Below are 12,433 nucleotides of genomic sequence, written 5' to 3'. Positions count from 1 at the left end.
CGTGAGCCAATTTCAGGTGGGTCCCCATTCATTTCAATATTTTATTTTTAATATATTAGATTTGATGCTGCCATATGTGACTGCATTTAGGGACTATCAATGTCAAAAGGCTATTGATAGTCCCCTGGGCAAGTGTGAGTTGGATTGCAGCCTAGGATTGTTAAAAATTTTCCTGCTTGATGATGTCACTTCCAGTCATGACATCACTTCCAGTGGGTCCTGACAGATTCTCATTCTAAAAAATGGGTCCTGGTGATAAAAGGTTGAGAACCACTGGTGTAGGGTATGGATAGACATATGGTCCCATTTACATGATTTCTTATGGGAGAAATTCTCCTTTATATGCTGTTTTGCTATAAAACCAAAGTTTCCTTTCCCTAATCCCAATTTATAAAGGGGATCTCTGTATCCATGCCACACATGCATTTTATTCTTTTTTTTCCCCAGCTTTCCATGTTATGGAAACTGAATATGTAGTGTATGAACTAGGACACTCTACTTCCCAAGCACACAAGCACCAATGACCATTGACGATTTGAATAATTGCCTCATCCCACATGAAACTGCCTGTCCCCTGAGGTCTTTGGGGAAAGCCCTTTTACAGGCTTCACCACCAACAGAAATACTTCTGGTGGCTACATATGAAAGAACTTAGTGTCACTCTGGTTATGGAACTCCCTTATCCAGGATGGAGGAACACAGGTGCCTGTAGTCTGGAGACATCATTTGAAACAAGGACTCAATCCCGGCTGCACAGTGTCCGTACCAGATCAGTTCTTTACTTTCTAGTAGCAATAGCCTTCTCATCAATGTCATATTTTCTAATTTTGTTTATGCAAATTACAGTTCAAATTATACAAGTCAAAAGTCGAGGTGCTGGTATTGACCTTTAAAGCCCTTCATGGTTTGGGTTAAGGTTATCTGAGGGACCGCCTAGTAGTCCAATACATTCTGGCCCAATCTCCTAACTCATCTGAGGGGGTCTTCCTGCAAGTGCCACCTTTATCCCAAGTGAGAGGGATGGTGGCATGAGGGTGAGCATTCTCTGTAGTGGCGCCACAACTATGCTGTAAAGATGCTATAAAAAATGCAACAGCATAGTGAATATGTTTCTGTCTAATCCAGTCACAATACTATTTTTAAAAGACCAGTAAAATTTTTATATAATAGTTTCCTTAATAAACATTATAGAGGCTGTAGAATCTTACTAAGCAACATACTGCACAGTTAGTGTTCGAAGACTGCTGGGACAGCAGCAGGGCTCAGCCACAGATCTTTCATGTTTATAGCAGCTCCCCCATTAATTAGGACCATCTTCCCAAACAGAATGCCTGGAGACTGCTAGCATGATATAAAGTCTTCATTCCACAGCATATGTTCTGTAGAGCAGTGTTTTTCAACCTTTTTCATCTCATAGCTAGAGGTGTTTGTTTCTGGTGAGTAAGATAGAATTATAGCCTAAATCTCACTGAATGCAATGGGCTTTCTTCAGCAGGCAAATAGCACCGTTTTCAAACACCTCTACTGATGCCACACTGAGAAGGCACTAAACTTGTCAAGGAACACATCACTTTTTGAAAACTGGAAGGCACACCACACCGCCAGTATGGGACTCATCCCCCAACGGCCCTACCAATTTATGACCCTCCCCCAAACTCCCTTGGCACACCTGCAGACCATTCACAGCACCCCAATATACCTTGGCACAGTGATTGAAAAATTGCTGTTCTGGAGCTCTGGCACTTTTAGCTGCAGATCTTCAAGACCTCAGGAAGTGATAGTAATGGTTAAAAAAGCCATCTCTCTGTCAGAGTTATATAGCAATCAGGTTATGAATGTTACATGGTTTTCCTAGTTCTACAGAAATATTATCTCAAGGAATGCATTGGCACTAAAAGAACAGAGGAGCAATTTGCTGATTAAGATCGACATATGGAGATCCTCATGTCCTCAAAGAGTGATCTTTAAGAAACTAACAGACCGATCCTATCCACACTTTTCTGGGAGTGAGCCTCATTGACATTAATGAGACTTACTTCTGAGCAAACATGAATAGGATTGGGCTGTTACTCTATTAGCCTGACAGGAAGATCGCTATCAAAGGCAAAGTACATGCAAGTCTATAAAAATTATAAATGAACTAACTGCAAGATAATGTGCAATATCATCTGGACTATTTGTGGTTAATCCCTGAACATTATCTAAAAAAGGGACATCACCCTCACAACAAGGCAACAACCACATCTGTACAAGTTTTATAAAAATAATGATTATATAGAGATTCCCCAAAGCCAGCAGTATTCAAACTGGGGTGTCGCGATGCTCCAGCCTGAGGGTCCTGGTCCCTTTTCCCTTAAGGGGCAGGGGCAGCCAGGAGGCAGGGAGGAGACAGCAGCGTGATCCCCAGAATCTCGACACTCAAGGGGGCTGCAGGGGCTTGGTGCACTTGCCCAAGCTCCCTGCAGCTCCCTGGGAGTGCGGGGAGCCCTGCGTGATCTTTGGCAGGCTCCCCGGGTCAGTGAAGGTGACAGCGGAGCGATCGCGCCCCGCTCCACTAAACCGGAAGCGGTGTGCAATCGCCCCACTTCCCCTTTTGGGGTGCACCCTCGAGTCCCTGCAGCAGCTATCCCTGGCTGTGGGGAGCCAGGCGCGAGCACCTGCAGGGCTCCTTGGGTCAGGGAAAGTGAGAGTGGGGCAACTGCACTCCGCCAACGTGAAGTTTGAAAACTGTGAGTTTGAAAACCACAGCCCGAAGCCCTTTTAAAACAGTTCCAATGCAACACAAGATTTTCGGACTCTGGGCTATAGCATTAACGACTTCCTGGTTACTACAGAATGGGTTAGAACCTTGGGTCCAAATGAAGTTTGTTTCTACCTACTTCAGCCCTTTTCAAATTGCAAAGATAATCCAGTAACAAACAATAGCCTCCTCAAGGTAAGAGAATGTTTGTTCCTTTACCTTGGAGCTGCATTGAGGCTGCATCAATACTGGCAATTTGGATGGGATTGGGCCCTAAGCACATAAACTTTTGTTTATTCATCCTGCTATGTACTAAGATTTCCCACTAGCATCACTGCCCTGGATTCAATTGCAGTTTGTTCAACCCTATCCATCTGACTGCAGCACCCAAACAGTGAACAAGGACAGGAACAGTAACTCCCAGTTGCTTTGCTATATAGAGGTGGGTGACAGCATACTGAGGAGACCCAACTCTGAAGCAGATGGTCGTTCCAACCACCCTCACAGGGATTTAAAGAGCACTAGTAAAAACCTGAACCCTAAGAAACACCATGTACCAACTCCCATGGGGCTAAATTCCCCTCTTGAAAGGTCGTTTCCTGAATTCAATTAGCCTAAAAGGAACAGAATATTGTTGAGTACACCTTATAACTCAACCTGATCTCTAGCACTACTGAGCTTGCTCTATACTATGGCCCCTAGATTGGATTCGACACAATGAAAACCCCTTCCTTGTCCCACATTTTGCTTACTGTTCCATGTGGCAGCCTCATATCATTCCCTCTGATCTCCTTAGAAGCTTGTACCGGGCGGCCAATTCAACTGTCCATCGCCCCAGCAGACTCTGCACCCAGATTTCTAGTCAGATGTGGCTGTCCAGCATGAGGAGATCAGAGGGAAAGATACGGGGCTGCCACACAAAACAGTAAGCACTGTGCAGGATGGAGAAGAGTTTTTTGTTGCGCTGAGGTCCAGCAGTTTGGAGACTGCTGATCTATGAGAATGATGCGGTCCACAGCATCAAAAGCTACTGAGAGTTCCAACAAAACTAGGAAGGAAGCATTTTCTAGACCAGAGATTGATCAGGGCTACCAATGCCATTCCCAAAGCAAATCTGAAGCCAACGAAATGTTTTGAGAAGAAATGGATCATTCAAAAACATCTTGAGTTGCTCTGCTATACCTATCGCTAAAAATTAAACACTGGACACAGGCCTACAACTGGTTGGATCCTCTTTTTTCAGATACTTATTTTAGGAGACAGATCACTGCTTCTTTAAAGAGAGACAAATCATAGAAATCTCTTTCTGTGCCTTTAGGGAAAGCTACCAAAGCTACTGTGAATCCTCCCACAAGCGATGTAAGCCTTCTTTTCATTGCAGTTGGATCTTGATGGCTCAAGCAGAGCAATTAAGGTTACTTTTTATTATTTGGAAGGGTTATATACTCCTAACATGATCTTACCTAGCCCCAGTCTTTGGGGAAGAGTTGGGTAGGTTAGGGTGAAAATCAAAAGAGAAAAATTAGAAAAGTAAAACCCTCAGTACATATAGGTAGCAATTACTGTCTATCAGACAAATTTTACATTCAAAATCAGATACAGTTCAATATTCATTATCCTTAAGGTAACAGAGCTCTAATTTATGGACTTTTATGCTGCACGTACGAAAAGCACGAATTGTTCTCTTTGTAAACCCCACTGATGCAATCAGATAACAAGCTGGGTCCAACTAGTGCACTACTTGGGGCTACCTGACTGACCTGACCTGACTAAATTACAGGAGGTGGGCTTTGCTTCCCAGATTTGTGAAAAGTACAAACTCTCAAGCAAAAAATATTGAAATCACCATCCCTGGGAGCAAGGGGCTTTTAAACTGACCTGGGGGGCAGTGCTGGCTTTCTGCAGGGTCTGGGGGGCTCCCAGTCCCCTCTGCAGACCTCTGTGCTGCTATAAACACCACTTATCTCCAATTAGAAGCCACTTCCAGTTTGTGCTGTGAGCCCACCCACCCCCCCCCCCCGAACTTGCAGAAGGCCAGTGGTGCCCTTCAGGCAAGTTTTAAAGCCTCCTGCTCCCAGTAGCGCCACAGTAGCTGCGGCACCATCAAAGCACTCATTTCTGGGCCTCTCCCATCAAAGAATTCCTTGGAAGACAATAATACTTAGAAATCATGATAACCAAAAAGGGACAAGTATTACTTAAAAATGGCATTTCTTATGTTTTGAAAGCGAGATCAGTGTAGTTAACTGAATAAATGATACTTTAAAAAAAATACTGGAGAAAATGTACTTCATTTCTAATACGGTGTTGTGCAGACAAGGCAATGACAGTTTAAGAAATCTATGTGGCTGTCTGTATAGGATACTGCCAAACATTACCACCTATCCTTACTCATTTTGCAGAAAAAAATAGATCTTAACAACAGATTTGGATAGTAGTGATGTCTCTTTAAGAATAATTTTTAAGGGCAGTTATTCCCTAATTAAACTGTGAATATTGCTAGTAGGCAAGCTATTTGCATGACTCAAGACTCCATGGGTGGCAGTCTCTTCTAGATGACTCCCCTTAACTAGACTGACTCTCATATAGCCATGAAAAAATACTATTTTACATAAATTCATTAGCATGTATGCACTGCTGAAACAGAGACACCTGCGTTGGCTCGGTCATGTCATGAGAATGGATGATGGCCGGATCCCAAAGGATCTCCTCTATGGAGAACTCGTGCAAGGAAAGTGCCCTACAGGTAGACCACAGCTGCGATACAAGGACATCTGCAAGAGGGATCTGAAGGCCTTAGGAGTGGACCTCAACAGGTGGGAAGCCCTGGCCTCTGAGCAGCCCGCTTGGAGGCAGGCTGTGCAGCATGACCTTTCCCAGTTTGAAGAGACACTTGGCCAACAGTCTGAGGCTAAGAGGCAAAGAAGGAAGGCCCATAGCCAGGGAGACAGACCAGGGACAGACTGCACTTGCTCCATGTGGAAGGGATTGTCACTCCCCAATTGGCCTTTTCAGCCACACTAGACGCTGTTCCAGAACCACCTTTCAGAGCGCGATACCATAGTCTTTCGAGACTGAAGGTTGCCAAGCTTGCATTTTCACTGAGAGCATTTGAGGGACCACCTTCATATAATCCTACCCATCCTCTCAGGTCATCTGAGGGGGACCTCCTGACTGTGCCACCACTAGCAGAAGTGGGGGGCGGCAGCAGCTAGGAAAAGGGCCTTCTTGATGGTGGCACCCTATTTATGGAATTCACTTCTCCTGGACAGGTCCCTCTCTAGAGACCTTTCAGTGGGGCCTCAAAACCATCTTAGTCATGAAGGCATTTAACTGATTCTGGCTGCTGGCGCTTTTTAATGATTTATATTTTAACTGTTGTGATCCTGTTTGTTTTAATGTTTTAATTGTTTTAATGCTTTCATTTTAATATTTATTGTATTTATGTTTCACATTGGTAACTGTCTTGAGTCCCTTTTGGTGTGGGAGAAAGGAAGGATAAAAATACTATAAATAAATAATAAATAAGTAAATATTGACAGCTCTATCGTCCGCCATGGTAATAAAGATACAGAAAGATAAAAAGAAATTGGAAATACATGTCTGTGTTGCTTTACAACAGGGATGTGTTCCCACACCCCCACTGTCAAGCAATGCCTGACACTAAATGGAACCTCGGAACACTGTGTTCCCCTTGCCTCTGGGAGGCTTTTCTGAGTCCCACACAGGCTCAAAAGCCTTTTCGCCAAAAAGACACAACTTCTAATTTCCTTGGGGAAACTTCTCTGGGCCTCCAAATGCCTTATAAGGCCCCCCCAAAAAATCACTTTCTGTTTCCCTGAGGAAACTGGAAGTTGCATCCTTCTGGTCGAAAAGGCTATTCTGAGCCTTGCAGAGGCAGTGCGCAGACACATGCTGCCTCTGCAAAGCTCAGAAATGCCACTGAAAGTGAGGGGAGCACAGCTCTCCTCGGCTTCAGAGATTTGGCTGAAGGGGACAGTAACTGGTGATGGACCATTGCGTATGTGGCCTGTCGTTGGCTGGTACATTGCAAAGCAACGTTCACCTTAACAGCTGAACACCAGACAAAATAAGGTCTAAGTAATAATTTAGCAATTCACAAACATGGGGTACTTGAAGAAAGGCTTGGGCAATAAATGATAGAAATGACAGGGAAAGATAATACAGTATTTCCTCATAAAAGAATGCAGAAGGAACAGAGATACATTTCAGAATGTTGTTTGAAGGCATCTTCTTAATATCCAAAACTAGTTAGATAAAGATCGAAGACTGGAAAAAAGGTAGAAAGTCCATTTAGAAACTGTCAGCATAACCCATTAGTTTTATACCCCCCCCCCCGACTGAAAACTCTTGATTGGAGGCACTGTTCTCTTTACACACTAGCTTTAAACTGCTACTTTGAAATATACATTATGCACATCTTACAAGAACAATCACATATAGACTATCTCCTCTCCTGCTGCAAAGGACTGCTGGGTTTCAAAAATGTCTAAGACTACAAAATTTAAAAGAAGAGTATGATAGCTGCTGGGAAACTAACTACTGTAACTGGAAACCAATTCTACAACATCTTAAACAGAGGACACTTACAGCACAATCCTATGCACGCCAAGTCAGAAGTATGTTCCATTATATTCAACAGGACGCACTCCCAGGAATGTAATGATTTGCAGCCCTAGATACTTCGCCTACCGAAGTTGCAGACCTTACTTTGCATCTGAGATGAATGTTGGTGCTGCTTAACAAGGTGAAACAGAATTGCATAGTACAGTGTTTCTCAAACTGTGGGTCAGGACCCACAGGTGGGTTATGAGCCAATTTCAGGTGGGTAACCATTCATTTAAATATATCAGAATTGATGCTACCATGGGACGTGACTGCATTTGGGGAAATGTTACAGACCTGCCCTTTTAATAAGCTGCTATGTATATTCTTTTAGCAACGACAGTCAACGGGACTGTGGGTAGGACTGCAGCCTAGTATGGTTACCAATTTTCCTGCTTGACGATGTTGCTTCCGGTCATGACATCACTTCCAGTGTGGGCCCTGAAAGATTCCAATTCAAGAAATGGGCTATGTCAGATGCAGGGGAGGGCACCAGGATGCAGGTCTCTTGTTATCTGGTGTGCTCCCTGGGCCGCTGTGAGATACAGGAAGCTGGACTAGATGGGCCTTTGGCCTGATCCAGTGGGGCTGTTCTTATGTTCTTAAAAGTGGGTCCTGGTGCTAAATGTGTGAGAACCACTGGAGCAGTATGTTTGTGGCACATCCATTCAGTACTCTAGAACAGAGGCGTCCAAACTTTTTGGCAGGAGGGCCACATCATCTCTCTGACGCTGTGTCGGAGGCCGGGAATAAAAATAAATTTACAGTTCAAATTTGAATAAATGACTATATTAGAGATAGAACTGATATGAATGAATGAAGGTCTTGCAGGAGCTCAAGGCCTGCAAAAGGCCTCACACAAAGCAAGGCCAGCCTTTCCTTTCCTGCCACTGCTGCATCCCAGAGGTGAAACAGCAAGCAGTGGAGGGAGCCCTCGTCCCACAGCTCACAGGAGAGGCTGTCACACTGAGAGCAGTTGCATCAAGTCTCTGGGGGGCCAGAGGCTCACTGGAGACTGGGGGCTCCCTGAGGGCCGCAAGTGGGCACCCCTGCTCTAGAAGAAAGACACAGTCTTGGCAGCAAGAGTTGTGATGCTACTAAGCAGCACCTTTAAGTGATCCCAGGCCCAGGACTTGCCCTCCTTAAGTCTACTGCTCTCCATCGTGCAGTCTCCCCCTGTGCTCATGCAGGCGCCTCTCTCCCATCAGCCACGGGGCGCCACAGCCCTTCTCAGCCAGCCCCACCTGCCTTCTTCAGCATCTCTCCCACTCCCCAGGCACGTCCCTCACTTCTGCTCCCACCTGGGTCCTCTTTCTTTGTTCCTCCGAGTGCTGGGAGCCGAGTGCCTGCACGTGTGGAGGAGGACAGCCAGGCTCCACTTGTGCCCACCTACCCCCGGTCCTTCCCTTGCGGGTCCAGTCACGCTGCCCCCAGCGCCAGGCTGATGCTGCTCAGGCCACGGGGGAGCCGGCAGAGGGACGCCTGCTGCTGCTCGCCCTCCGCGCGCTTGGGCTGCCCCGGCCTCTGCCCCGAGATGGGAGGAGAAGCCCCTCGCCGGCGGCCGCCCAGCATCCCTCACACGCGAGCCTCGCCTCGCCTCGCCCAGGCCCCTCGCTCCCTCCACGCTCGGGGCCCCCGAGGAAGCCCCCCGCCCTCCTTCTCCACCAACGGCCCCAAGGAGCCTCCTGCGCTCTCCTCCCCCTCACCGGAGATACTGAGCGCAAAGCAAGCTCATCCTCCGCCGTCCGCCCGCACCGGCCCTGGGCTGGGGTCTCACAGCTCCGGCCCTTCCGCTGCCCAGCAGCCGCCGCGGCCGCTGCTGCTACCGCCGCCGCCTCCGGCCGCCGCCATCTTCCCGTGTCGGGCCCAGGCGCTTCCTGGAGGGGGAGGCGGCGCGGCAGGGAGGGGGGAGGAAACAGGCACAGCCGGGGGGGAGGAGCGGCTCTGCTCTCCGCCTCCCGCGCGAGGAAGCCGACTCTCGCGAGACCCGTCGCTCTCTCGCGCGGGCGCGCCAGGTCAGGCCGGCTCGGGCTTCCCCGTCAACTATGCCGACGCCCCCGCAACCCACACTTCCGGCCGCGGCCCAAGCCCCGCTGGTCACGCTTCCGCTGTAGCTTGCTGCAAAACTCTTCCCTCCCTCGCTCGCCCAACGCGGCATCCTATTGGCTGGGCCGGTGCCATAGCAACGGGGAGTGCGTGGGGTGGAGGAGGGGATGCGCAGCGGTGTGTGGTCGCTATGGCAACCACAGTTGGCTGAGGCCTGCCTTGAAAGGGAGTCAACCGTCCCTCCCCGTGGCGCCTCCCTCCTGTCAACGCTCCTTCAGCGGGCACTGATTCCTGCACCAGCAAGCATCACTGCCACGGGCAGCGCGATCCTCAGCGGGTTTCCTCAGCGGGAAGTAAGTCCCACTGAGTTCAGTGGTAAAGGCTGGCGCCTTCTGACACCCAACCCTGTGGATACTCACTAGGTAAGAGGTAAGGGCCCAATCCTGTCCACACTTACTTGGGAGTAAGCCCCATGGAGTATAATGGGACTTACTCCAGAGTAGACAAGCATGTGCTGGGCTCTAGCAGCCCAACCCTAGCCACACTTTCCTGGGAGTAAGCACTATTGACTCTAATGGGACTTACTTCTGAGTAGACATGCTGTAGATGGGGCTATAAGTCTTCCTATATTAGCATGCATAGTACACATAGGCTGTGTTTGAGCTGCCATCCATCAGCTTCCCTGAAGTAGTAGAGCTGGGACAGCAGAGTGACTGACAGCACAAGCCTCTGCATGTCCATTCAGAAGTAAATGCCATTAGAGTCCATGGGGCTTACTCCCAGGAAAGTGTGGATAGGATTGGGCTGTGAGGCTGCAATCCTATCCACAATATGGGGATCCAACTTTCCAGTGCCACAATGCAGCCTTTTGGAAAGGGAACAAATGATTGCCCCCCCCCCCACATGTCCTATTGGCATGGCACTGGAAAATTTGATAGGATTGGGCCCTTACTTGGGAGTAAGCTCCATTGATTGTAATGGACTTCTGCATGAATGTGCATAGGCTTACACTGCACAAGACTGACCTATAAATTAGAAAATCAAATTCCCACTTCAAATTTTGCCTGTGCAATGTGTTAGTTACTAGGTAGCCATAGGCAAGATTCTCTCTCACCCTCAGGCCTCCATCTGCAATATGGGGATAATTGTGCAGAGGCATATTACGGGACTGTTGTAAGGCTTACTGCACAGCCATGTGTGGGAAGTAATTTGAAAGATCTGTTTTTCATATGGTGTACATGTTGCAGTGTCCTTGGAACTAGATGTGTGTTGTCAGCTGAAATAGAATGCATATAAGACTGAGATGAGGTCAGGATTGGCTTCAGGGGTCAGCCAGATTGGGTACTGGCTGTGGGCCCATGCCTACAGCCTACCAAAGCCTACTAAACCAGACCAGTCCCTGAACCCTCAGTGGCAGTAGTAGCTCCTAATTGTACCATCAGGGGATGAAACAGGGTACCATAGGAGTTCAGGGCAAAGTTTTGCCCTTAGGCCTCTAGTAACCTGCTGCCTGCACAGAGTAAGGTAGTGTGACTGCAGGGAGGGTGCAGTGGATAGGAGCACTTGTAATAGGTGGTATTCAGGTGTTTCTCTGTTATCCAGGTGTAACAGGTGGTATTCAACTTTGGTTCTCCAACAAAGGGTGTTTCTGACCCATAGCTTCAATTGGAAGTATAGGTTGCAGCCACAGTATTCAATTTTGCCATTCAGAAAATACGGCTGCAATCCTAACCACACTTTCCTGAGAGTAAGCCCCATTGAACAAAATAAGACTTACTCCAGAGTAGACCTGGTTAGGATTGTGCCCTACATCTTGTGAAAAGGCCATGTCTGTTTTTATCCATCCTGGGACAAAGCAGGATGATTGAGGGAATAGTGCCTAGTGATTAGTATTCATGCACCTCTACTGCTTCCTGCTTTCCCTTTTTTTGGGTCAGCAGTTGAATTGGGGTGTGTGTGTTAGTTTCCATCTGATACTACTATTCCAGACTATACAGACCAGGCAGAGGGGGACCATCTGGCAAAAATTCCTTTCCCAGGAGATCACAGAACTGCAGGGATTCTTACTCAAAATTGAACTCACAGTATTGTCTGCAAGAGCAATCAGACGTGATTACACATGAACATGGACTAGGCAGGAAAAAGTCAAAATGGCTGGCTGTTAATGGCATTTCAGCAAAGGACCAAAACTGCAGGAGTAAGATGTCCCCACTGCCTTTTAGACTGCTGAACCTGTCCATAAGCTTCTAGGGAGTTAGAAGTGTCCAAAAATAAGGAAAAATGGGGGAATGGGGCATTCATCACACCTTCATAATCTCAAAGCTAGCTACTGTAACATGATCCTTGTTGGCCTGCCCTTGATGACTGTCCAGAAACTTCAGTTGGTATAGAACTAAGCAGCTTATCTCCTTTCCTGAGTGGGTTGCAAAAAAGCACATTACAGAAGGACTTCAGGGTCTTCACTGTCTCTCTGTGGCATCCAAGATGGTGCCTTTGATAGAATACAGGTAATTCAATGAAATTTGTTTAATTGCATTCTTCATTAAATTACCTATCAAATGATATATAACATGATGGTGTTATCCATAAATACCAAGGTTTCCACAATTTTGATCACTAGTGTCAAGCTCCCTTGACGCCCCCTCAAGGCCTGGTACCTGGGGCAATGTATCCCTGTTCTCCCTTAGCTGCAGCACTGGTAAGGGGAGTATGCATGTCTGGGCCTTCAGTAATCCTCCTCACCATTATTGTATGTGTTTTATTTTTAACTGCTGTTATCTGTCCCAACACTTTGGGAAGTAAGCAGGTCTGAGATTGTGAATGAACACCCTCAAAAGGCCTTGAATGCTTTCTCATGTAAGGGCTCCAAATTCTAATTATACATGATCACACAGATAGCATGCCAAGTTATAAAAAATTAATCTTTCCTCTGGTTCACAATTACCTCTTTTTTTTTAAAAGGAAGGCTTATCCCAAACAGCTGAAGAAACTGAAAAAGATCGATATGAGTAGGTATTCCTT

The 12,433-nt window shown here is 47.0% G+C and overlaps 1 protein-coding gene across 3 annotated transcripts in view; it reads right to left on the bottom strand.

The window, feature by feature from the left end:
- Window positions 1–9,408, bottom strand: part of SMG7 (SMG7 nonsense mediated mRNA decay factor) — a 75,090-nt gene extending 65,682 nt beyond the window's left edge. Inside the window, exons 1-2 of one of the 3 annotated variants that reach the window (XM_066626385.1) lie at window positions 9,073–9,408; window positions 7,751–7,807 (exon numbers count right to left, since the gene is read on the bottom strand). In XM_066626385.1, the coding sequence (XP_066482482.1) occupies window positions 7,751–7,807; window positions 9,073–9,101 (86 nt within the window). In that variant the 5' untranslated portion in view covers window positions 9,102–9,408. The remainder of the gene's footprint in view (window positions 1–7,750; window positions 7,808–9,072) is intronic. The other 2 variants (XM_066626387.1, XM_066626386.1) reach the window with 2 other exon arrangements.
- Window positions 9,409–12,433: the final 3,025 nt, after the last annotated feature.

The sequence above is a fragment of the Tiliqua scincoides genome, chromosome 4 (genome assembly GCF_035046505.1).
Source record: "Tiliqua scincoides isolate rTilSci1 chromosome 4, rTilSci1.hap2, whole genome shotgun sequence".
Classification (NCBI taxonomy): domain Eukaryota; kingdom Metazoa; phylum Chordata; class Lepidosauria; order Squamata; family Scincidae; genus Tiliqua; species Tiliqua scincoides.
Note: the sequence above shows the minus strand (reverse complement) of the source record. Positions and strands in the feature narration are given on the sequence as shown.